General features: G+C 36.2%; 1 protein-coding gene across 1 annotated transcript in view; it reads right to left on the reverse strand.

Moving 5' to 3' along the window:
- Positions 1-11338: 11338 nt before the first annotated feature.
- Positions 11339-26032, reverse strand: part of sn (fascin domain-containing protein singed) — a 143541-nt gene continuing 128847 nt past the window's right edge. Inside the window, exons 7-10 of the mRNA XM_089637822.1 lie at positions 20166-20322; positions 16429-16590; positions 14223-14359; positions 11339-14093 (exon numbers count right to left, since the gene is read on the reverse strand). Of these exons, the coding sequence (XP_089493948.1) occupies positions 13891-14093; positions 14223-14359; positions 16429-16590; positions 20166-20322 (659 nt within the window). The 3' untranslated portion in view covers positions 11339-13890. The remainder of the gene's footprint in view (positions 14094-14222; positions 14360-16428; positions 16591-20165; positions 20323-26032) is intronic.

Here is a 26032-nt window from a genome sequence, read left to right on the forward strand (position 1 = left end):
AATTGTTATGTAAAATTGCTATGTAAAATTGTTAGGTAAAATGTACAATTGTTACAATAAACGAAACGTCGGAGCTTGGCTAGAAGTATACGGGCAGAGAAGTAATGTGAGAGCTGGTAAAATCATATTCATATTTTAATTCGGGCACGATTGGTAGAACCGTGCCAAAACGTAGTGGGAAGCCTTGCCGTGCGCCGTCATAGCGTCACAAATGACCGGTGGTACGCCGTCATTACGTCCCACGGGCACGGTTCTGAGGATCGTGCCCAAACAAAGGAGTTTACCGGCCCGGCGGGCGCCACGATAGCGTCGCAAACACGGCTCACGGATTCCAGGAATCAAAGAGAAAGTGGGCCCGTGTGCGCGTCGTGCGCCCGCTGGTGGCCTATAAAACGGGCAACAGGCCCTGAAAACGTGAGATATCCAGCAACCACCACCAGCTCTACACCTCTCTCTCTGCTCTGCCCTCTACCTCGCTCCGACTTCTGACTCTGCTCGCCTTCTTTCACTCTGACCCCCGCCTCACCCTGGACCACGGACTGCCTACCCCTTCGGACCAGACCCGGAATCAGCATCAAGGACGCGAAAACAGCATTCGGACCAGCTACAACGGCATCAGAGACGGCCCCGTTCTACCCCTCCACGCCACTGAAGGAAGACATCTTACGCCTCCACAGATTGGGATCACCGGCCCTATCTACAGTCTTGTGTGTCACGATTACGTCTGATACAAACAATACTAATCTGAAAGCTATTTTTCAAGAAAAAATAGAGGGAAAGGAGTACAACGGTTCTTGGAAATTAGTTCCTGAAAAATACAAGACTGTTCAAAATTGTGCTTTCCTAGTTCTTACATTCTTACATGATTTTTAAAATTATGGCATTCTAAATTTCTTATATCGTTTCGACGTTGACGCACAGATGAATTTATCGTATTTACGAACAATACTAATCTGAAAGCTATTTTTCAAGAAAAAATAGAGGGAAAGGAGTACAACGGTTCTTGGAAATTAGTTCCTGAAAAATACAAGACTGTTCAAAATTGTGCTTTCCTAGTTCTTACATTCTTACATCAACATATATTTGTGAATCATCGTATTCCAAAATGAAATATGCAAAAAACGTATACAGGAATCGACTTACTGATTCTCACCTTGATAATATATTGACGGTAGCAGGCAGCAATTATAATCCCGATTTGTCAATAATTGTTGAAAATTTGTCTCAATGTCAAAAATTACTTAAATTTTGAAATAAATACTTGGATACACATTAATTTTGAGTTTAACTTTTTTCACTCTTGTAATTTTTGACCAACAGAAGTGTAAATGTAATTTTTAAACTCTCAAAAATGTTTCGTAAAAAGGAGAGGGGAGGGGGGTTCATGATATCATCGCACTAGATCGATATCTTCGGGCTTTGAAACAAATTGGTCCTGAAAAACCATAGATATGTCAATATGTAGACAGTACAATTCTCATTCGGAGCCTACTTATTATACTATACACCAATGAAAAGCTCTGAAAGTTTATTCCATATTAGACTTAGACTATTCCATAGAATTTTTCATTTTTGAATTTAGCTAGGCAATCATATGACGTCACAATATTTCGGTTCCAATTTTCGATCGGAGTTATACCCCCTGCCATAAACTAAAACTAGAAGATGGCATTAAGACTGTGAATTTTCTATGATTATCTAGATATGATCGAAATTTCAGTCCTGATTACAAGGAACCGGTTTCTTTCAGTCTCTCACGGAAGTTACAATCTTCCTCCCCCCTCTCTAGAAAAGAGAGAAGAGGAAGTGTGGGGGAGGGGGGAGATTGCCCGGAATATCACTTATTTTTTACGAGATCTGGTAACTTTACAGCTGACTGTCGAGTGATTACGGCAGCTCCCTAATTTATCTACGGCATGAGAGGGGGTAACATCATTTTCAAATATCGCTCAGCTAGTAGATCTCGGCATATCACATAGACCACGCCCACAAGTATATTACAGAGTTTCAGGGGGTAAAGTGCACAAACTTCGGGAGGTAATTCTATAAGATGGTAAAAGTAAAAACGATAAATAACTTTTTCAAAATTTTATTGTTTTTTTCCCATAGAAGAATATTTATTTTTCACGCAAACAATTTCACTTATTTACCTTAAAACTTAAAACGGAGGAATTTCGAAAAACAGTTAATATTTTTTACATGTATAATCACGTAGAATCCCGAAATTAGTTCACTTTACCCCAGGACATCTTGCATATATTATCTGTCTAGTGTGAAACGACTTTACAGTGTGGGATTGTATTGGCGAGCGATATTATGGTTATATAGGCCTCGCCCAAATACCGCTTGAGAGTATGGCGCTCGTGTTAGACTAGCATGAACATAAAAGGCCCGGACTGAGCTTTTCTTGAACAATTTGAAGCCGCGGGGAGAGTGGGAAGATGAATGAATATTTTCCTTCGCTTTAGGTTTGGCTTCTATGTCATTTATACAAAATCGCACTATTGCTGTCTCCAAGGCTTTTAAGGTTCATGATATTATTTCTCGAAAAACCGGTTATTTTTAGAGCTGGTTCCTTTTTGAATTATTTATCAAAAACAAAAAAAAAACAAAAAAAATATATAGAAAATTTGAGGAGCTGCGTCTGTGATGTATGGTAATAAGTTGAGTATTTAAGCGATATATGGCGCTAGTCATAAAGCTTACTCCAGAGTCCGACAGATGTCGCTAGAGTGTAACAATTACTTTTGAGATGAGATTGACAGGGAACAAGCTTTTCGAACCAGAGAATTACCAACCCTCGGTTAGTGAACAGTGTAGTCCAGACCTATTATTTGTAACGTAAATAAGCACAATTATAAGTAGAACCTTTTACTTATTAACAAATAGTTTCCAAAACTTAAATCTGTAAAGTAAGGCAGATATAACAGCCTCCTTTATCTCAGAATTTCTCTAGCCACTAAGGATTACTGAAAATATATTTAACAAGGTTGGCTCATCAAGGAGGTAGAGCGGTGATTACTTAGAAAGTCATGACGTAGCTTGAAGTTCGTTTTCCATCATGAGATTTGAATTTACTGCAAGTTGCGTCGACCGACTCTGAATGCATTTTCAAGTTATTGTTTTTTAATATGTTGGTAACAATTGATCACCCAATGTCTTCCTTGGAATTTCCAGACTTCTTCAATCGTTCACTTCCACGTCTTACATTCTCGTTACACCTCTTTCTTTGTTCATCTCATACGCCATACATTGCGATTGATCGCGCCATGTCTTCCTCGGACATCCCCCACTTTTTCTACCATTCACTTCTCTATACCATATTGTTACTGTTGAAAAACCACATTTGTCGTCTTTAATTCGACTTCTATGAACAAACATAAGGGGCCGTTCAAGTATTATGTAAGCACTATAGGGGGGCAGGGGGTCTTTGCTTTGCTTATTTTTGATGACATGGGGGGTGGGGGGGTCGAGATAGTGATTACGTCAGCACTGCTCAGCAGTAGTTATTTTTTTTTACACATTGGCAACCCACACATTGTCTATGTTTGAAAACCGAATACATATTCGGGGATTCCCACTGGGTCAATAAAGTTTGTTTAAATGAATATTATGTGCATTATGTCCTCTATCCTAAGTCTATTTTATAAGTGCTGCTTATGAATCAATAAAAAAACAGAATACATTAACAGAAAAATGCATATAGGTACCAATTTTTACGTAAGCATGGGAGGGGGGGGGGGTAAGAGCTTTGCTTACTTTTGGTGACAAGGGGGAAGAGGGGGTAAATAATTGTAATAAATCTGCTTACGTAATACTTGAACGGCCCCTAAGTGCGGGGAAATTAACATAGATCGTTCCTTTCGGACTCCAGCTGAACTTTAAGCTACGTCACAAGCTTGCGAGCGGCCTGGTAAGTTTCTGAAAAGTGACAGTATGAGCCAACCTTGTTAACCCTTGATTTACCCGGTAGGTCCCTAGGACTCCATTGAAAACTTTCAGCGCTCATAAAACCGTTCGTTTTTGGAATTACAAATTGTGCGTTCCAGCAGTGTTGCCAACGAAGGCGATTTATCGCCATTTAGGCTACTCAGAACGAGAATCGGCGACGAAAAAATCTAAAAAGCGACAGGTTGCCTATTAGGCTACTTCAGAGACAAGTTATTTAAATCAGCCAAATCACAAACAATAAAAAAAATAAATGTAAATGTGTGTTTGTGTGGATAGGTAGGTACAATTTGATATTGACATGATTCACTCTATTTGTTTATGATTCGTTCGTTTCGGGGAATACCATGAGCCCTGAATTCGTCTATAGTGATTGGTTTATTTATGCGTCTATATGTCTTAGCCATTGTGGTTTATTTATGCCATTGTCACTTTCTGATTAGAGTGGTTTATTTATGCTGATTGGTTTATTTATGTCACTTTCACTTTGCACAAGTTCCCCTGCACGATTATTGTGTTTTATATTTGTTTTGTATAGTTTACTTTAATTAGTTTTTCGTTTCTATGAAAAATGAGTAAACAAGGTAAATATGAGAGTGGTATATTTATGGTAAATATGCAAAACATTATCGACATTAACGCGGTGAGTGGGAAAAACTACCAGCATTTAAAAGTAAGTAAAAATGAATGTTTTGTTTTCCAGACTAAAGCAAATCAATAATTTGTAATTATACCTAAGTACTTAAAGTCCAATTCGTGTTTTCTTAATCCCGGGTTTTAATTATCATGTGTATGATTCCGGGATTTCAGAGGAGGTATTAGCCACTTTATGTTACTTTTACCCTTCAGGCCTCGACAGTATTTTTTCAGAGAGTCGAAATATTTCTGTTTAGTATAAATATAATTTGTAATAAAATCCAAATAATTAGAATATTTCTGAATGTATCCGAAAACTAAAAACTGTTTTGGAAAGGTGATAAAATACGCTTTCAAATGTTATAATTCAAAATAAACATATAATTTTTGAAATATAAAAATTGTGCATGCAAACATAAAAATATTTAAAATGGTTGACTTTACAGTTTTTCTAATTAAAATTACTGATAATGAAAAAAAATAAAATATTTTATTAGAAAAATGTATTATAAATGTTATAATCACTTCACTTTTTAACCGTTTCATGTAAAAATAATTAATAAAAAATTCTTAAAGATTAATTTTTTTTTCAATTGCTGTCATGAACTTTGGATTCATAAAAGTGTACATTTTATTAATTATGCGGTTATTTTTTAGATTTAAATATAAAGCACGATATTTTCTCTTTCTAATACAGTTTAGATCATATTTCTAACTATGATAGTAAGGGAGACACATCAATTTCAATGAGAACCATATGAGCGAACAAATAGACTTTAGGGGTTACGTAAATATACTCTACCTATTCCGATCTCTGATGATCACCAACTACTAGTACCATACCTGGTTTTATACATATACTGCCTAGCAGAGATGTGCAAAATGGGTACCCAAAACCATTTTAAATGCAAAATGGAAATGGGTCAAAACTTTTCCATTTGAAAATGCAAAATGCAAAATGGTTTTTAGAAAAGCATTTCAAATGCAAAATGCAAAATACCTATTTTCAAAATGCATTGAAAATGCAAAATGGTTTCTCAGGTCAAACAATTAAAATAATTATAGTATTTTTAAACATTTTTTTCATTTAATAATGGACATCAATGTAGAACAAACATATTAGATGATGGTAAATCCAAAAACATCATGACTACAGATTAATTATTAAAACAGAAAAAAATTGCGCGGGACTAATTATGTTATTTAATAAATAATATTTTACGTTGCCAACGTAAAAACATAGAAACTGCTATCTAACATTTAATATTACAGCGTCATGGCCCACAGTGGGCTGAAAATCGCCTTTCATAGACATAGAGACTTGAATTTTCAAGGGTATTTTTTTTGGCTAGAAATGGATTCTGCTGATCATGTTGCTGACATTAAAAAGTGTTTTTTTCAACTATGAGGATTTAAAAAAAAAATCGCACGTTGCGCCACAATACGAAGTATGTCAAAAAATTACAAAAAAATAGTAGTATATCTGTGTGTAAGGATAGAATGGCCAACCTTATGATTCCAGAGATAGCCTCATTTTTAATGTCAATGCCATACAAATTTTTCTTAAAAAAATGATAACTCCTTCATTTGTACACGCAATTGCTTCATATGAAATTTTATAGCATAGTAATGATCAGTAGAATCTATTTCTAGCCAAAAAAATACCCTTGAAAATTCAAGTCTCTATGTCTATGAAAGGCGATTTTCAGCCCACTGTGTGGCCCCATGTTCAGTATTTGAATCAGTATTTTTTGTAATTGTATCACTCAATTGCCAGGGCTCCTACAAGGGAGCAACTTGACAAATGTAAATTATCTCTCATAGCGAGGTGATTGGTTTATTTATGATAGCGAGGTTGAGGACCGACTGATATTTGGGGCTTATGAAAAAAAGATGAGTGTAGATAACGGGAAGAATGTTCCAAAAAAGCATTTAAAATGGAAAATGCATTGAGAAAAGCATTTAAAATGCAAAATGCAAAATGGTTTTTAGAAAAGCATTTAAAATGCAAAATGGAAAATACCTATTTTGCATTTTGCATTTCCATTTGAAATGGATTTATTTGAAATAAAGCACATCTCTGCTGCCTAGCGGATTATTGAGTTCAATTTCTTTTATAGATTGGCTTAGTCGAGCACCTGTTCAACTGACAGATAGTGGTAAAGGTGAGGCATTTTGTAAATTATGTGTCACACCACTCCATTCGCACAAAACCGATTTGGAAAAGCACATGAAAACTAAAACACATAGAGACAATGAATTAAGTTTTTCAAAAACGCAACCTAAGCTTGCATCATTTGGCTACTCATCAATTAGTGACAGTTCGTCAAAAGCAAAAATAATAGACACTTATGTCGCTGCTCATAGCTCCATCTGCATCATTGATCATCTGATAGAAGTTTTAAAAACCTGTGGGACAGGAAGTTTTGAAAACATACAACTTCATAGATCAAAGTGTTCTGCCATTATAAAGAATGTTCTAGAACCAGCCATGCTTGAGGAACTTTTAGAAGAAGTTGGTAACCAGAGTTACTATATTATACTGGATGAATCCACCGATGTAACAACACAAAAGTATATGGCATATTGCATCCGCTACTACAATTCAAAACTGGACAAAATAGATTTTTTAGGCTTTCAGGAAGTATTCGAAGCAACAGCTGGCGCCCTTTATACATCATTCAAAAATTTTATGTCTACAATGGGTTTAAATCTTCAAAATCTAATTGCAATAGGAACTGATGGAGTAAGTAACCTTTGTGGCAGACATCACTCCCTTTTCACCCTTTTACAAGCAGATATACCCCATTTACAGCTATTGAAGTGTGTGTCACTCCCTTAGTTTATGTGCATCCAAAGCATGCACTGAGTTGCCGTCTTGTCTAGAATATTTACTTAGGGAAACCAGAAATTGGTTTGCCCACAGTCCACTGCGAATGAAAATATATCAGACCTTATTTGAAACTATCAATGATGGTAAAAAAAACCCTTGAAACTAACTCAACTATCCGCAACTAGATGGTTGACGTTTTATTCAGCTGTTAAAACAAAGATTACCCAGTGGCTTGAGCTAAAAACTCACTTTAATATGGTAAAATCATCAGAAAGATGTTATACAGTAAGGGAGCTTGCTGCCATGTATAATGATGACACGAATTTATTGTATTTGTTGTTTCTGTATCCGATATTAAAAGAAGTAACATTTCAAGCAAGTGATGCAGATATCACAAAAATATATGTACAGCGACCTCCGGCTTCTCCTAGTTTAGTTTCCACTGCAAGACGTCTTTTCAAACCAATATTTCTGAGAAGTCAAAGTCCATCTGAAAATTCCTCACTAACAATGCTTCATGAAGCAGATATTGTAGCTGTTAAGCGAGCTTTAGAAAAAGCCGACGCTCCATTTGAAAATTCACTGCTTCCACTGGATTCAGTCGAATTTGGAGAAAATTTCAATAGTTTACTGGCAAAAAAGACTGTTTCTACCGACAAAGCCAGAGAAGTTAAACAACGATGCACTGCTTTTCTCGTACGCTTAGTAAGAGAATTAGTTGACAGGTTGCCACAATGTATCGGTGGAAAAAATTCAAGTCTTTGCACCAAGCCACGTGTGCCTCTCAACCAGCAAACTCAACATTGAAGATTTTCCCTGGCTGTTAGGTGAACCCAATATTAATCGAGAAGCTGTTATTAATCAATGGCGCGTATTAAGTACGATGCGCATTGAGGAGATAATCGGAACAGTTGCTTCTTGTAATGACACAGTAAATTTAATATATTCCCCCCCCCCCCCCGACGCGGGTTTTGAAACCAACTCATACTGATATTTTGGCGTTCGGGCTACTTTAAGCTACTGCTTCTGAAATTCCGCTACATTAGGCTACTTAATGTTTGAAAAACGGCGACATTAGGCCAAGATCCGTTGGCAGTGACGCGCCACACGCGAGACAGAGCGGACGCTGATGTTCGTGAGTCATGCTATTGGAGTGCGTGGGACTCCACCGGGGTATTAATGTTACAGTATTAGACTATTTACGGTATTTTTTTATTTCTTTCCCCCGGAATGAGAGAAAGTATTGTCACCTGTGTCTACCGCGTCTAAAAAGGAAAACTGAATACATTTGCCATAGTTGTACTAAGCCTGTGTGCCTTGGCTCTATAAAAAAAATAAGCAATGATGGTGTCACCAACCGTGACTGGAAGGTCTTGTACGTTTTTTTTTCTGTTTGAACCATGTTTTTTTTTTTACTTTTTATAAGAATTGATTATGATTTTGTTATATTTCTTTAAAAATTAGTTTGAAAAATTGTTTTGTTTTTGAAATGTTGAGACTAGAAGTTAGTTCTCGTAATTTTGTTACAAAAAGTGCCATATTCTAGGAGTTCCCTAATAAAAGGCCGTGATTCTATAATTTTAAGTAAAAACCTATGCCATTGTAAAACCAAATATATAATAAACAAATGTAACCAACATTTCATTTAAAAAAGTGTTTTATTTCATGTTAAATTAACGATTTTATTTCCGGGAGTCCTGGGGACTCCACCAGGTAAATTGTGTATGTATGTCACCGGGTAAATCAAGGGTTAAATATGTTTTCTACGAATTTTAACCACTACTATATCGGACGTGCAGAGCCAAAGTCATTATGAGATAACAAGACTGCGTTAAAATAAATATGATACTATAATATTATTCCACATCCTTAATGTGCGACTGCTATAGTTAATATTAATGGATTTTCGGCGCCACCATACATTTAAAAACTAATGTTTTTGTTTTGTTCAACACAGTGAAGAGATAAGGGTGATCGCTAATTACTCTCATTGAACATGTGTGAAATTTAATGTATAATTTTGTCCAATAAATAGAGAAGTAACTGGTACAAACAGTCACTTCTCATCCGAGAGTACTCGGGAAAGTAATACTTGTTTAATTTAATGTTTTCCTACTGCCCCTGTAAAAACTCTCAGATCAAGGTGTCAATGTGTGCCGGTTCCCTATTGAATTTGCAGTATTTGTGCGGGCTTCACTAACTTGGTCCCGTACAAATACGTTTCTAATTTTCTCATTATCAAAACGAAAATTTCTTCTGAAATCATAAGATTTGTGCCGACATAACTACTAAGGACAATGACGTTACAATATGGAGACGCGTTGTAAAACTCTCAAGGCAGCAATCAAAAGACATGTCAATTGTCGTGCTTTAGATTTCGTCGTTTAAGTAATTCTACCATTACTTTCTTCAGGCAGGTAAGTACCATAATATTGATCATCCTGATTTGATAGCTCGTAGTAGGATCCACGCTCACGCGAACGCTGGCTGCATAATAAAATAGTAACCAAGTAAGATCCAACACGGCCCATCTACAAACAAACAAATTTATAGACAGTAAAAATGCCTATTGGTCGAGTTAAATAACCAAAAATAATTTTCCAACAACCAATTTAAACTCATGACGAAAGAGAAAGGGGCCTTTTTGGCCCGGAGGTCTGTATGCCAGTGATACAAAATGACAGTGTGACATGTTGGCATTCCTTTCAGATAATGGTGGCATATAATTGAATTTAGATAGTGCTTCTGTAGTCTGACTGCCATCTCACTTCTCTGCCATTCCTCTGCTCCCCTCACCCTAATACACAAATTTTCTTCTATTGGGATATTCGTTACTTTATCTACGTTTTATAAATAATTTATCCACAATTTCTCTACAGTTAGTTTAATACATATTTTCATTCCTCATTAGCAATCATAAAAAAAAGATCGATATTTTTGGGCTTTTTGTATGAAACAAATTGGTCCTCTATTTAACCTCAGATATGCCAATATATAGACAGTACAATTCTCATTCGGAGCCTACAATATTATAGCCTAAAATATTTTTTAAATAAAAATGTTCGAAATTTCAAAATATTACCTCACGGCAGGAAAATGAAACTCTCAGTTACATTTTTGTTGTTTGTTTTTGGGGTGTTATGCCGTGTTGCGCTAACTCCTTCTTTAGCCGACGTTTCGGACAGTGTTGCAGTGTCCATCACATCTTCGGATCTACCGGATCTGCCCTGATGATGGACACTGCAACGCTGTCCGAAACGTCGGCTAAAGAAGGAGTTAGCGCAACACGGGCATAACACCCCAAAAACAAACAACAAAAATGCTTTTGGCCGTGAGAATCTAAAAACTTACCTGATCTCAGTTACATTTTTATTTCAGTGAGACAATAAATTATAGATACAGGTAAAATCATTAATTAATAAGGTAGAACGATAGAATTCTACCTTGCATGATATAATCAAGACCCAGTAGGTATGGCCTCACAATATGCACATTCCTGGCAGGAACATGGATACTGTCTGAAAAAGAAAATCGATTCATTTTGCGGTGAATTTAAATTAAGGCTATTACAAATAGCACAAATTAGGAACAAAACAAAGAAAGATTCTCACCTGTATACAAACTGACGGACATCTCGCTAATATTGGATAAACAATACATTCAAAACTACACAACAACGGCGTAGTTCGAGATCAAAATATCAAACAACCATAAATGTTCCACTCAGCCAGCACTCACCTTTCAAAAGTTTATTCTATGGACTTTCAGAGTTTTTCATTGATGGATCTAGTTAGGCAACAATATGACGTCACAATATTCACAGTTCTAATTTTCAATCGGAGTTATACCCCCCTGTTGGCAATCTTCCTGACAAAAAGATGGTTAGGTATTCATAAATAAAAGACACAATTCAGAGTATATTTTCATTTTATTTTTATAAATAGTTTACAAATGAATAAATTAATATACAAAGTATCGAATAGCAGTGGTAATGATTGGCTAAAAACAAATCAATAGATACATCAAACCAAATAAATAAATTCTTATGTCCTGTTTCTTACAAAAATGAAATACAAAATATAAAAATAACATTAAGTTTAAAATAAGAAACTTTTAACGCTACCACAGACAAAGCGTAGGTAAGGACCTGATTTTCATTATGTAAAAATTATGCTCCACGATACTGATTACATAAATTTCACATAATTTTTTTATATAGGTACTGAAGCAAATAAATGAATATAATGTTTTGTGGTACCTACCTAATGAAAATAATGCTTTTATAGAAAGTAATAAAATTAAGCTTCAAAGAACTTAAATATGCCCTATAAAAAGCTATAAGGTATGCATATGATTTTAAATTATAATGTTAAATGAAAATAATAATTATAGTAAATAAATGCACAGCATAAATTAGTGTAAACCTAGAAATTAAAAGCCAGATGCATCGCACAAATGTCCCTCTAAATATTCCATTCTCAAACCGGGACTAAGATAGATTGAAAAAAAAAATGACTGTCACCAAATACTAGGGTTGGGTATGAAAGGGTTGATGAAATTATTATTATTTTTAAGTACAGAGCCTTGCCTCTTATCACTCAGATTACGATGATTAGAGGCGCATTATTTAAGGATTGTTTTAATAACTCTTGACACGGATGCCTTTGGTACAAAAATACTTTTAAAAATGATTGTTGGAAGAAATATTAATGGACATTACATGCACGGATCTGGTATTGCGCATTTCCCTATATTAGTATAAGTTTTGGCTACGTTTACTTATGTTTTACTAAATACTAAACTGTTAATTTTATGAAATACAAATGAATAATAATATGAAAGAAGCATCTATCGTCTATATTAATTATTGTTAAAATATTCTTGCAAAATAATCTGTTAAGTAGAGGAATTTATGAATAAATGTATTTAGTCCAAATTTCATGCCCCATGTTTAGAAATTGTATGCATATTCTAAATGAGTTTTGTAAACTAAAAACATTTACCATAAGTATTACATGAGATGAAATTATGAAATGAAAACCTAAGTAATAAGGTTCATTATAAACTCCCTATAAAAAATGTTGTAAAAACTGCATATAGAAATATGTACTCAATAAAAATCGTAATAACATTACAAAAGTATGAAATTTATCAATTTTATACCTAGTCAAAATATTAAGGAAATTTCTGATCTAATTTATTATTTAGAGTTACGTATCAAATATAATTTCAAGTATTCCTATCAGTTTCTTGATAGAAAAACTTTTAAACTATGGTCTAAAATTTATCATGAACCCATAGACAACATAAAAGATGCAGACTTAAAAAAAAATTAAATAAATTGTATATTTTAAGTTACAATATTGCAGTAATTTTATTTCTTAGGATATGAATATAAAATTAGAAAATTTCATATTACAAACGAATAATTGCGTCAAAAATCGAGTTAAATAAAAAAATTATTATTACTTGTGATTTCACCATAATCTTAGATATAAGAAATACCGCATGTATAATATCTATGCGTACTCACTGTTCACAATATTATAATAGTTTAGCAAAATGATCCAAAGTGAATAGTCATCACTGATCATGACAAGCTTTATGTTGCAGTGTTAATACACTTATCAAAAATGATGAATAATTGATAATAATGATATTATTACGAATACAGCCTGCTCCGAGTAGACAACCACATATCACACGTCTTGTCTAAAAAGCCTACAACTTCTCATTTCACAAATACGAGTAACAACGACAACCAACTTTTACCAACGATCTTTTATTATATAAATATAGTTAACCATGACACCGTTGCGATTGACTAAGTTGCTACAAATGACTAATAAATAGTTGAGTATCAATTCTAAAATATTGAGTGGCCCATTTTATCATAAGATAATGTTGTAGTAATTAATCTCAAGATGGGAATAATTGATTTAAAAACAGTCTATCCTGTAAGCATGTGACATTTTTCAGGCGCAACTTTCGTCAAAGTTAAGTTAGCCATTTTTGTGCGGATTTTCAATGTCAAAAATCACACTACCTGAGAATTAGATCAAATCAAATGCATATTTTTGATATCCTAGGGATAGTTTTCGTGTTGATGATTTAGGAAACTCCCCAATGCTGGATTTTTCAATTTGAAAACAATTCCACTAGAGAATTAGAATAAGTCACATGCTGGGTACATATTTTTAGTATTCAAAATAAGAAACTTTCTTCAATTCTGGAATTTTCAATGTTGAAAACCATACCACTAGAGAATTAGAACACGCCACATGTTGGGAATACATTTTCATATCCAAATTGATAATGTTTTGTGTAAACTCTCACCGAAGAGAAGCGCCGCCAAAGCAAAGAAATCAAAAGCAAGAGTGTCAAAATTACGATAATAAAAGTAAAAAATCATCACGCTGAGAGTTTTTTGGAACTGTCTGTTTACTTTTAGGAATGGGGGTAGGATATTAGTATTAGTATTCCCAGTGCGTGGCCTGTTCGATGGCCTTGTCTCCGAGGCGGAAGTTGCCGTTCTTGGTGGCAGCGAGGTACTCTCCGGTAACGGCGCGAATGGCGAGGCGGGTGGGCTCGCGCAGCTCGAGGTGGAAGCCGCACGGGTTGTCGGAGTCGCATGTCACGCCCTCGCCGTCCGGGTGCCAGTACTTGCTGTTCTGACCTGGGGAATGAAAACGTGTCATTGTTTTAGTATAAATTAATATAAATAGTAATACAATAAAATCAATCAATCAATTTGTAATGTCTGATAATAACGTAACATATGAATGGAATGTACGTAAGTTCTCACCTTTGAAGTAGACGATACCCTTAGGTCCCCGCTCCACCTGGATGGTCTCGTAGGTGGCCTTGTTGCACTCCAGCTTGGGGCTAGACGAGGACTTGAAGCCAACGAAGCCCTGTTCACACTTCAGCACTAGGATTGGCCTGAAATTAGTACACAAGTTTCTTATATTAATTCGAAAGAATTACAGTGAAACTCTCTTATAAGGTTTTCATGAAAAAAACTTGTATTTTTGTTTCCATTTTCAAGCGACTGAACACTTCTTTGTTGTGAAAACTTTGTATGTACTGCAGAAAAAAGGTGACCGAGGGCAACACCACTATATTCAATCAATTATTGCCTTGTTCATTTTAAGCCTTCAGTGCAGCTATTATTAAAAGACTTCAGAAAAATTAAACCGACTCCTAACAGAACCTAACCAGTGCGTAGCTGACACACTTATCTTCGAACGTGACAAAAGGGGAACTAACGAATAGTGAAAATAGGAATTAATGATAACTTTAATAAAATCTACAGCACAAAACTTCAATTGCACTGCGATAACAGAATTAATGTATTTGTGCAAACTGATAATTTCGAAAGTTTCAAAAAAGTTTAGTATGGAAACCCGCCTGCAATCCCTTATCAAGCCACATATACAAATGCTATTCACTTGCTCAAAAGCATACCAGTAGCAGTCTTCTGCAGGCCAGTGGTATGCGTATCGTGTCATTGCTAGTAACTTGCATGCAGGTGGCTTGTAGCACAGTGTACAAATGCGTGCGGTGTTTTGTTACTTTTTTGCAAATCAATATTTTCACCATCAAAACGAAACCTTGTCAAAAAGCATGCTTTTTTGCTGGCATGTGTATCTGCCATTTGATTAATTTGTCAACACATTTTATATATTTTAATCAATCCGTTTAAATTTTTAAGTTTTGAGTACCCACGAGCAAATAAATGAAAAAAAATAATGCCATTTTCCATACATCAAAATTTTTTCATTCTGAAAATTAAAAATTCCAGACATGTATAATTAATATACTAAGACAACATTTTAACTAATAACTCAACTCAAAACTTTATCACCATAATTACACCAAATATGTCAAGCGCCGATCGCATAAACCGTCAGTTTCAATTAAGTAATGGACAAACAATTTAATTACACATTTTCATGTGCAATTATTAAAATTACATGATTCCCAGGTTACGAATAACCTGAAAATATTTGAAATTTCCTACTACCTGTAATTACTACTGATTTCCTATAAGGTAAGCGGAATATGTAGTGATGGAGGATTAAGCCAGCTTAGGAATTGAACTCACGATGCCTGGGTGGGACCGCAACTAATATTATTATTATGGTTAGGTTACATAAAAATACTTGTGCATTGAAGAAATTACTGTAGTGAGATTGAATTTGAAATAAGTATAATTCGTAATTATTGTCATTTATATTATACAATTTACATTTCAGTAAGATGCAAATAATTATATTTATTGCAAAAAAACGTTAATTTATTTTTAAGAAAATAATTGAATTAATTGCTTTATCTGAGAAATCTGCTCAGTCGGCGTAAAGTGTTCAAATTAATTGTAATGAATAATGCACATTTTAATTGGCCTGTGCAATTGTGTGAAATTACACGCTGTAACCAAAGTATTCATTACAATTTTATGAAAACAATATACCTTATCGTTGCTGTATTCTCAAAGAAAAAAAGTGCTTAAAAATATGTGATTTACTTAGAAGAGAAGTGTTCACACTATCGTAAATGAATAATCAAAGAGCTATACGATAATTAGAGACGCTACATCATATATAATATCTGGATGAAGCGGGTTCAACTGAGAGTGGTGACCGGGATCGGCAGTTTTAATCATTCGCCAAATGAACATATGTACTTCTAATTCCTCTTTCAGCGGTCGTCGGTACTACTAGTACTAACTAAAGCCACCGTGTCGAAAAGCTTGGCTGTTCGATCATCCTTTCCTTAAGGCAAATCCATCGTTCGATCCCTTTCCATATCGTTTTGATATTTCACACGTCTACCGCGATAGTTAATCCAAGGCAACCCCCAACTAAATATAATATAGTGATATTTTCTACAAATCGATATTGAATTAATGGATGTTTCCATTCAGTTGGTTCAGAAATTGAAGATATTTTATTAATTCTATCAGTTAGGGCAATTGTAGAGGATATTTTCAATTGGTCGGTAGTAATTACCTGTTGATGAGGTAGAAGTAGTATTTGCAGTTCTCATCCACCGTATCAATATTGGCATAGAGGTGTCCTGAGCGCTTGGTGGTGATGTACTTCCCGTTGTTGGCGCGGAAGGACACGGAGCCGTCTCCCTGCCACTCCAGGTCAAACAAGGCGTTGGAGGATCTGCAAACAAAGAAGTTGGGTTAGGTTAGGTTGGAGGTTGCTAAGGAGAGGGTCTGCTACCAACCATATGCACCTAAGTTATATGCTGTTTTTTTTTAAATTTTTTTTTTTTATTTTTTTATTTTTTTATATTAACTCCACACAGGAGGCCCTGAAGAAAATAATTTCCCTCAGGGCCTATGTCATCTTTGGGGATGCTGTGTGGAGGGTCTTTTTGTGGTGAGGAAGGAGTGAACATGGGTCTTGAAGAGTCCCATGTTGTAGGAGGGAGGAAACACAGAGGCCGGCAGTTCGTTCCACAGCCGAGCTGTTGAACTTAAGAACGAATCGTAGAAGCGACCCGTTCTCATGTGACAAGTGTCAACTGTGTACAAATGTTGGGCACGCGTTTGGTGTGTATCCCGACTACGCACCGGTGCCGAAGGGATCAATGACGCTAGTTCCTCAGAGCATCTTCTATTGTAATACCGATAGAACAAGGACAGCATACCTACCTGACGCCTGTGCTCTAAAGATTGCAGTCCGTTTGTTAAGATTGGGGAATCTATCAAACGGACCGCCCGTTTTTGCACAGAGTCTAGGGTTTTTTTCAGGTATTTAGGGGCTCCGGACCAGAGATGGCTGCCAAATTCGACAGTAGGGCGCACTTGCGATTTGTACAGGGTCAGCAGTTGTGTATTATTAAAGTATCTGCGGGCCCTGTACAGTACGCCCGGCTTCTGAGAGGCCAACTTTACTCTGGCTTCGATGGAGCCCCCGTACCTGAGCTGGTCACTTATAGTTATACCAAGCATATCAATGGAAGGCCTGTTCGGAAGATTGCTTCCGTTGAAGGAGACTAGATTATCATTTGGATCCCTTTTAGACGTAATCAGACAGGATTGGGTCTTTGAAACATTAAATTCGACGAGATTATTTTTACCCCAGGAGGAAATACTCTCGAGATAACCGTCCATTCTCTGCTTCAAAGCCCTCCGAGCCGTTGGAGTTTGTGTGCCCTTTGGGGGCTTGTCAAACAAAAAGCAATCATGAACTGTACTGTCATCCGCGTAACAATGAATCGGTGCACATGTCAAAAGGTCATTGATGTGCAACAAAAACAAAGTCGGAGACAGAACCGATCCCTGTGGGACGCCAGCATTTATGGAGTGCGAGGAAGAGGTGAAACCGTCAGCAACCGCCTGAATCGACCTATCCCTTAAAAAGTCAGCAATCCACGTACACAGGGATGCGGGAAGTCCGTAAGAATGCAATTTGTTGACAAGTCCTCGGTGCCAGACCCGGTCAAAGGCCTTGGATATGTCTAGTGCGACCGTTTGGGTCTCACCGTGACGTTCCAGGCACCGCCCCCAAACATGCGTCACATACGCGAGAAGATCACCGCACGAGCGGTTCCGCCGGAATCTGTATTGACGGTCGTTGATAATTTTGTTCTTCTCGAGGTATGTGAGCAGTTTGTTGTTGATCACACGTTCCATCACTTTGGACAGAACTGATGTGATCGCTATGGGGCGGTAGTTGGCCGGGTTGGAGCGGTCACCTTTCTTGGGAATAGGGTGAATGACCGTTTTTTTCCAACCAGAGGGCACAGTGCCACACTTCAGGGACATTTTGAAGAGCTTTGTCAAAACTGGAAATATTTCCGCAGCACACCTCTGCAATACCAGGGCAGGTATTCCATCAGGTCCACTAGCTTTGTTAACATCGTATAGACGTGGAGTACATCCCGATGCCGGATCCTCAGCTTTTTCATATAGAAGCCGCAGTGAGGAACCGACGGCGGAACAGCACCTCCGTCGTCGAGGGTCGAGTTTTCCGCAAACATTTTCCCTAATAGGTTAGCCTTTTCGGTGGCGGTGTTTGCTAGTGAGCCGTCAGGTCTGGTAAGAGGTGGCAAACTGGGTTTGCGAAAATTCCGACCTATTGAGCCCGCAAGCGACCAGAATGCTCTGCTGCCATGCGGGCAGGCAGCCAGCTTTTTGCTGATCTGCAGGTCGTGTTCGAATTTTGACCTATTAATGATTCTCTTGCATTCCTTTGCCGATTTGTTGTATGCTGATCTGCTTTCGGGCATCAATGTCATATGCCTATTGTGATCTCCTTATTCCCTTGACAGTAGTACCTTAAATTCTTGATCGTCGATGTTAAATTTTCGCCATGCGCCAACTGATCCTATTTTCCTAATAACTTTATGTTTATGTGAATTGTAGTCTTACCATATAACGTGTTTATATATTTATAAAAATAGTACATAATCTACCGTAAGGATACGCTGACAAACAAGAGGTTAATACAGTTCATCATGGTTGATATTGGGTATTTATTGTAATGAACGCATGTCTAAATGTATGAAGGAGATATTCGTGAATGAAAGAGATAGCATTATTAGGCCAACTGGTTTACTGGTATATTAATTGGTATTTAATTGGTACGTCTTCAGTTTTTTCTTGTCTCAGTAGATACCTTTGAAGTAACATGTACCAGTAGTGCGAAAATAAACGTGTAAATAGTGTACCTACACCCCAGTATTATTATTTAAAGTCTACCCATCATTGTAATACACAAGATTATCCACTAAATCTCTACCAGATGAATACACAAAGTATTTTACAAAGAGGAACCAGTCCATTACAAATTGGCGCAGTTGGTATTTACCATTATTATTGTCTCTGGGTTTCACAATATGGCTATGAAGTTTGTCGACTGTCACCAGAAACAAAGGGAGATATGGCATGGAAATTTGCCAACTATCACCAGAAACAAAGGGTGATATGGCATGGAAGTTTGCCAACTATCACCAGAAACAAAGGGTCACATGTCATGGAAGTTTGCTGACTGTCACCAGAAACAAAGGGAGATATGGCATGGTAGTTTGCTGACTGTCACCAAAATGCACAGACTGTGAAAGAACAAAGGTGAACCATTTTGGTGACACTTTTGTGCGCGGTTTACAGGAAAATCCCTTGTTTCTATTATCCATGCTTATTTTCATCAAGGTGGGATATTGAAACTTCAGGTGAATCAGTATTATTTCTTCTTCAACCTCTCCATATTTTCCATGGCTATTAGTGTTCATAATATATGTATTTATAAGAAGAACCTGTAGCACCTTTAATAGATTATGCACAAATATCGATGTGTTCAATACGAGCCTCGCAGGATTCATAGCATTCCTAAGAGAGTAGCGTTCGATCGTTGCGGGAAACTTAGTAGTGTTAGTGTGTGTATTGTTTTTGTATGGGTTGAATCTGTAGTCTTTTTATTTTTATTTTTTTGGAGATTTTCCTTTTCTACTAGTTAGTATTTATATTGTATTGTATTATTTATATTCATATGTTTTTCTACCTATATATAAAATGAATCTTCTGTGGAAACTTTACTGGTTTATGCAACTTGGTAAAAATGATTTGTATTAAAATATATTTGTATAACTGTTTGTTTCCCAAATAAAATAAAATAAAATACGTAATAGTAATAAAAAAAAATAAAAAAATATATATATATAATTCCCAGCAGCTGCGGGTCTCACAAGGTGGCCTGATGTTTGAAGTTATAATGTAATGTATCCATCTTACTTCTTGTCTCCTGAAGCCTGGATGCCACCGCCTGTCTCCAGGGTCCAGTAGCGGTCCTGCATGGTGCGCACGTACCAGCGCCGAGTTGACCAGTCGAACTCCAGCTGGAAGGTCTCGTGGTCGGAGATCTCATCCTGGTTGGCTGTCACATCCACACCTGGAAAAAAATAAATAATTTGTTTTTAAAAAAAGTTGACTTTATATGGAGGAAAAATCTTTACATTTGACACCCACCGTGGTAGAGTGGTGAGGCTTTCGACTAGCCATACGAAGGTCGCAGGTTCAAATCCCAACGTGCGCAAGTAAATTTTATTTTGGGTTATTTTTCACAATTCATTCATTAAAAAATAAGTATTATATTTGTGGCAGGTTCCATAGTGAAAGATACTGGTGTAAAACCAACGTAGAATGGCCATGACCAGATCTGAATAGCCAGGTACTTTCACACCTTAATCTTCCCCAGTTAATAATAATATTTGTATGGCGCCGTTTTCGTTAAAAAAAACACTTCTGAATCACTGGACCAGTTAAAAATATGTAGGTATATATAATTCGAGCTAGTTATCGACAATTTATTTCGAAACGAAAATCATCGCCCCCTTGAGACGAGATTTTAAATTCGAAGACCACAAAGTGTCATAGACAAAATAATGTTCCTGGTACAATCAGCAGTCCACACAAGAACCCAAGGTTCGTAGAAAATATACAGTTTTTAACAGCACTACCTATCCGTAGTAAAAAACGTAGATGTCATTATTTTGTGTTCCGGTGATATTTTTTTTCATTTGAAACTATCAATTTCTATCACACGTCGCCATTTTTACGCATCGCGACTGGATCACGTGATGTGCGTTCTCTCTCTTCTATGTTGCCGTGCTGCTGGAACGAGACGTAGTGCGTATCACGTGACCCGCTAGGCTGAACCCAACTACTCAATTGCGATGCAAAATTAAATACTTGGGAATCATAATAGATAACAAGTTAAAATTTAACACTAACTTTGAAATTTTAAATAAAAAAATTGCGAAAAAGGTTAATTTCTTAAGTAGGATAAAATGAAAATTGGACATTAAAACAAGGATATTGGTCTACAATACCACTGTAGCATCCCATCTGAATTATTGTACAAGTGTAATATTTCTAAGTAACAAAACCCAAATTAAGAGAATGGAAGTAATCCAGAACAGAGGCATGAGGTCAATACTGTGTTGTAGCAGGTACACCAGAATAAAAACCATGCAACGTCAACTCAATCTTTTAAGTGTGTGGCAACGATTAGTTTATAATACCTTAGTGTTTATTTATAAGCTAAAAAATAAAATGTTACCTGACTATATGTCAAAGAATGTTATAATTAATAGTGCAGTTCATTTATATCCTACGAGAAACTGCAACGATTTTAGGCTTCCTAAAACACATTTATCGGGAACACAAAACAATATTTATTATAAAGGTTTTAAAATGTTCAATGAACTCCCGGTAATTGTTAAGGAAGCTAAAAGTCTTGCAGTTTTTCGTGGATTATGTCTCAATGTTGTGAAATCTAAATTTTAGTATGTAAGTAATAAATAATATTGTAGTAGTCATAAAAAATAATATATTAGGTATAAGATGTAAACTCTTATAACTAAATAAAATATACATAAAAAAAAAATAATAAAAAATTACATCTCCATTTTTAGTCCAAATATGCTCAGTAATCGCTGGTAAATATTCTTCGTATACGTGCTGTTACACCCCGCATATTAAGTATATATTATTTTCTATGAACCTTGCAGTCCACCCCTGCTATTTGATTTACGGCTGTCTGCTAATCGAACTTAGTGCCATCTCTAGTCCCTAAGGCTGAATAAGTACCATAATCCTAATTGCGATACGAGTAGAAACTAGAAATCCGCCAAGATTCATTTTGCGATCATTTATTGAATTATTTCTATCCCGAGGAGGTGTACGCTTCGCCCATCATGACCTATAAATCTCGCGCCACTAAGGCGTGATTCGACTAGTAATATTAGTGTGATTAAAGTTTACATTATTTTACATTGGTAGGATGTAAGTATTGCCAGGATGTTATTAAACGTTATATAGCTACAAATGGATGATGGCAACCTCGGCACAGGGGTGCAGTTTTAAACGGTTTGCTTACGATGTTTATTTTATCAATATTCTCATCGACTTTTATGTGACATCTTTATAGCGAAAGATTAAATTAGCATATATTCTCTTCCCTGCGGAACCACAATTCTACTAGAATAGGCGGTTTGCTATAATTAATTTGATTTATAGAAATAATCGTCTGGAATTTCTCGAAACCAGCAAATAAAACGTCACATCGTTATTTTTTTGCTAAGTAAATAGTTAGGTACCTATTAATATGAACTACGAGAATTAAATAGTGATACCCACTGACCCTACTATGTCTACCACTCTGATATAAACCTAATAAGTATCTACTCAATAGCTTACTTTGTGGTGATAGGAGATTCAGGATGTAATAGGCGTTAGGTAGGATCACGATTTTAATATTGATAAGTATTTCATGCGTGCGAAGTTCCAGGATGAATGACTCGAGAGGCAACACCCACCGGAATACTAATGTCTTTATTTCCTGTGTAGCCTCAATATCCTGTGTATATCCTACATCCTGACGACCCGTACAAACGACACGTAGTAAACCTGAGTATTTACGCTTAGTCTTACTTCTAACCCGTGGAACACACGAGCATGCATTAATAATTTGCTACATGTCTGCCTTAGCTGAACGTGCGAATTCTATAATCGTGATCTCTAGAGAAGTAAATCTTTTTAAAGGAAATAAGGAACAGCAATAGATGAATACGACGATGCATGGAGCAGGGCTGTCTGAACTACCTTACCTAAAAAAAACAAACAATAATTCGGGCCTTCCGGTTGCAATTTGCGACTTTCTCGACGAAGGCTACCTGAAGGAAAATGGTTTTATACATCGGCATCACGCCTTGGAAGAACTCAAGGATCGAATTCAGAAGGAAATCACCGCTATACACTTCAAGATGTGCCGAAATGCGTCTAAATTATGCGTCCAAAAATTCAGAAATAGCCTTCATCAATGTATCGCTGCTCGGGGTTATCATCTTTCTGGTGTCATCTTCAGGATTTGATGCATAAAACGGCATGATGTACCGAATAAAATAAAATAAACCCCATTTCTGCAAGTTGTGCCGTTTTTTTAAATAGTCCTTCAAAACTGCACTGTCCGTGTTTGCACTGACTGTTTTGCCGCACCCTGTAATTCTAAATCTATTTTTGTTCGCGCACGAAAATTAGTCTGCGTAATTCGAAAAAACTCAATTTGTGCAAAAATATATCATATTATTCAATCATATACAAAATCTGACAGGCATGTCGCGACTATAATCGGTCGGGAAATTTCGATTACACTGAAAGAAAAATTCGGCGAAAAATTACGTCGTATTTAAAAAAAATAATTATATCTTTATTTATCTGTATTTACGGCCGCGAAATTTCGATTTACACAGATACTTTTACGCGTTCATTTTAAATATCTGTAGGTAATTGGAAGCCCTGCCGCAACGAAAATCGGCCGCGAAATTTCGATTTATACGTTAATATATGAATTAACTTCGAATATCTGTATTTGATGACCGGTCGAGACAGTAATCAGTTGCGAAATTTCATTTACACGAGAATAAATCGTCTTATTACGAATTTACTTCGAATACCTGACTGAATTTGATCGTGCGTCCGCGGAAAAAAACGTTTGAATGTTTCGGACACTCTTACAATGTCCTTTAGCAGGGCAGATCTCAAGAAGCAGCAACCCAAAAATCAACCAACACTAGCAGAAAACCATTCCGTAAAATTTCATGATAATTCCGGGTTTTCCTGGTTCTACCTGGAAACTTGTGTCTATAAACGTAGCACCCGTGTCAGTGAGACATGCATGTCAATTATTTTCCCATCAACTAAGACAATAAACTCTGCCAACTTAATTATTATCGGTGGACCACCCGCTGATCACGGTTGTCTCTGCTTAGTTTATGGCTAAATTAAAACCGGAACATGGCCACCCATCTAATCTCTGCAGATAAGTAAAACCATGACGGGGCATAATCGTCTAATTCAATGAACTTTGCTGCTTTCCCACGCGCCACGGAGAGGTGTTTTAATTACAATTTAGAAATACGTAGGTACACCAAATTTAAAAACTAAACCAACAACACTAAATTGGTTTTCATTAATCATTTAGTTATTTGATTTAAATTATAAAATAGAAAATCCGTGGGCTAAAGCAGCAAAACCTAGCAAAGCTTTCAGCCTTGAGTGTCTAGGTTAATGCAACAAAGTAAGTATTTTTTTTACTTGATTGCTCATATATGAGGTATGTTCGAGAGCATCTAACTGAAAGTGTATAGGTAATATAAGTACCTTCACATGGGCCGGTATTTCAGTAATGTTATCGTGTTCAGTAATGTTAAGTCCGGATTGGGTTTTCAAGAAACCTACACGATAGCAAGTTGACGAACGTAAATATCTCTGAAGCCGAGCTTAAAAAGCAATTGAAATACCGGCCCTATATATCACTGGCTAGTAATTTAATTTAAATAATAGTATGCCGTTTTTGTTTTTCTTTAATAGTTAGACATCTTTTTACGTACGCTCATCTGTGGATTCCGAATTTGAAAGTCAGCCACTTCCCGCGCCGCTGGGCGCGGCACTGTTCATGCTCTGCTTCGCGGAAATAATGAGCGCTGATTCTCTTCTCGCCTTCGACGCTCCCAATACTTATTCTTATTTACTTATATTAGTCTTATTCACTGTTGGCATCCGATGGAATATTCACTCGTTGGTGAAACAATAAATTGCTCAAATCTGACGGGAAGATTGGGGCCCGCCGTTGATTGACAATGGGAGAGGACATGAATGGACGAATGGACCATAGCGTGCTAGTTAGGTACTTTTTGGCGACTGGTGAAAAATTATTTGTTGATATTCAATGACGTTACGATACATATAGACGCGCTGTAGAAATCTCAAAGCAAAAAGTACGTCAATTGTAGTGTAATCTAAGTAAATTTAATTTAAAAAGTGCCAAAGAGTTTTAATTACTCGGCAAACACTAGTAAAAGCCAAGAAATTACATTTCATTTGTAAATACACGCAAATTACACATTTTTTCGACTATTATTATAAATATGTACAGTTTTTTACCGTCCGAAGATGTTATGCGTCATATAGAAAATGCAAGGTCGACTAGAGTAGAGGTCTGGGCTCGCAACAGCCTAATCACGAAGTCAGTGCAATCGACAAACAAACTTCACTGTTTAAAATAGTCTAATCACTCTTTAATTTATAATATGTTGATTTGCTTGCAGTAAAACAACAAACAAATCGACACTAACAACGAGTATTAAGAAGAATCGCCGCGATTTGCAAACAGTTGTTGCTCTATTATGGCGTGGTACTAACTTATCACTTGACACCTCAAAATCCGTCAGGCGCTCGGACTTGAAACTCTAGTCGGCCTTGAGTTAGTATTATCGTTTATTTCATTTACATACATACATACATATGAATTATTATGTAGGTACGTATGTATGTATATTACAATTTTTTAATTAACTGTCAGAAAAAATAAAGATGATTGGTAAAAAAGATCGTTGGACCTCGGGGAAAGAACTAAACCCATATTATAACAAAATACCAAGTAGTTTTACATACTTTTTATGAATTGCCTCTCATTTTATTCCAATTGGATCATATTTATTATCTTATTAAAGTAATTTCACCCTGTCATTTTTTTGTAGAGATTTTTTCTTTATTTTAATAATTAATTTATAAATGTTTGAATATGCATCGCCATTTAA

Source organism: Hesperophylax consimilis, chromosome 12, assembly GCF_061612785.1.
Source record: "Hesperophylax consimilis isolate HC1 chromosome 12, BYU_Hcon_1.0, whole genome shotgun sequence".
Lineage (NCBI taxonomy): Eukaryota > Metazoa > Arthropoda > Insecta > Trichoptera > Limnephilidae > Hesperophylax > Hesperophylax consimilis.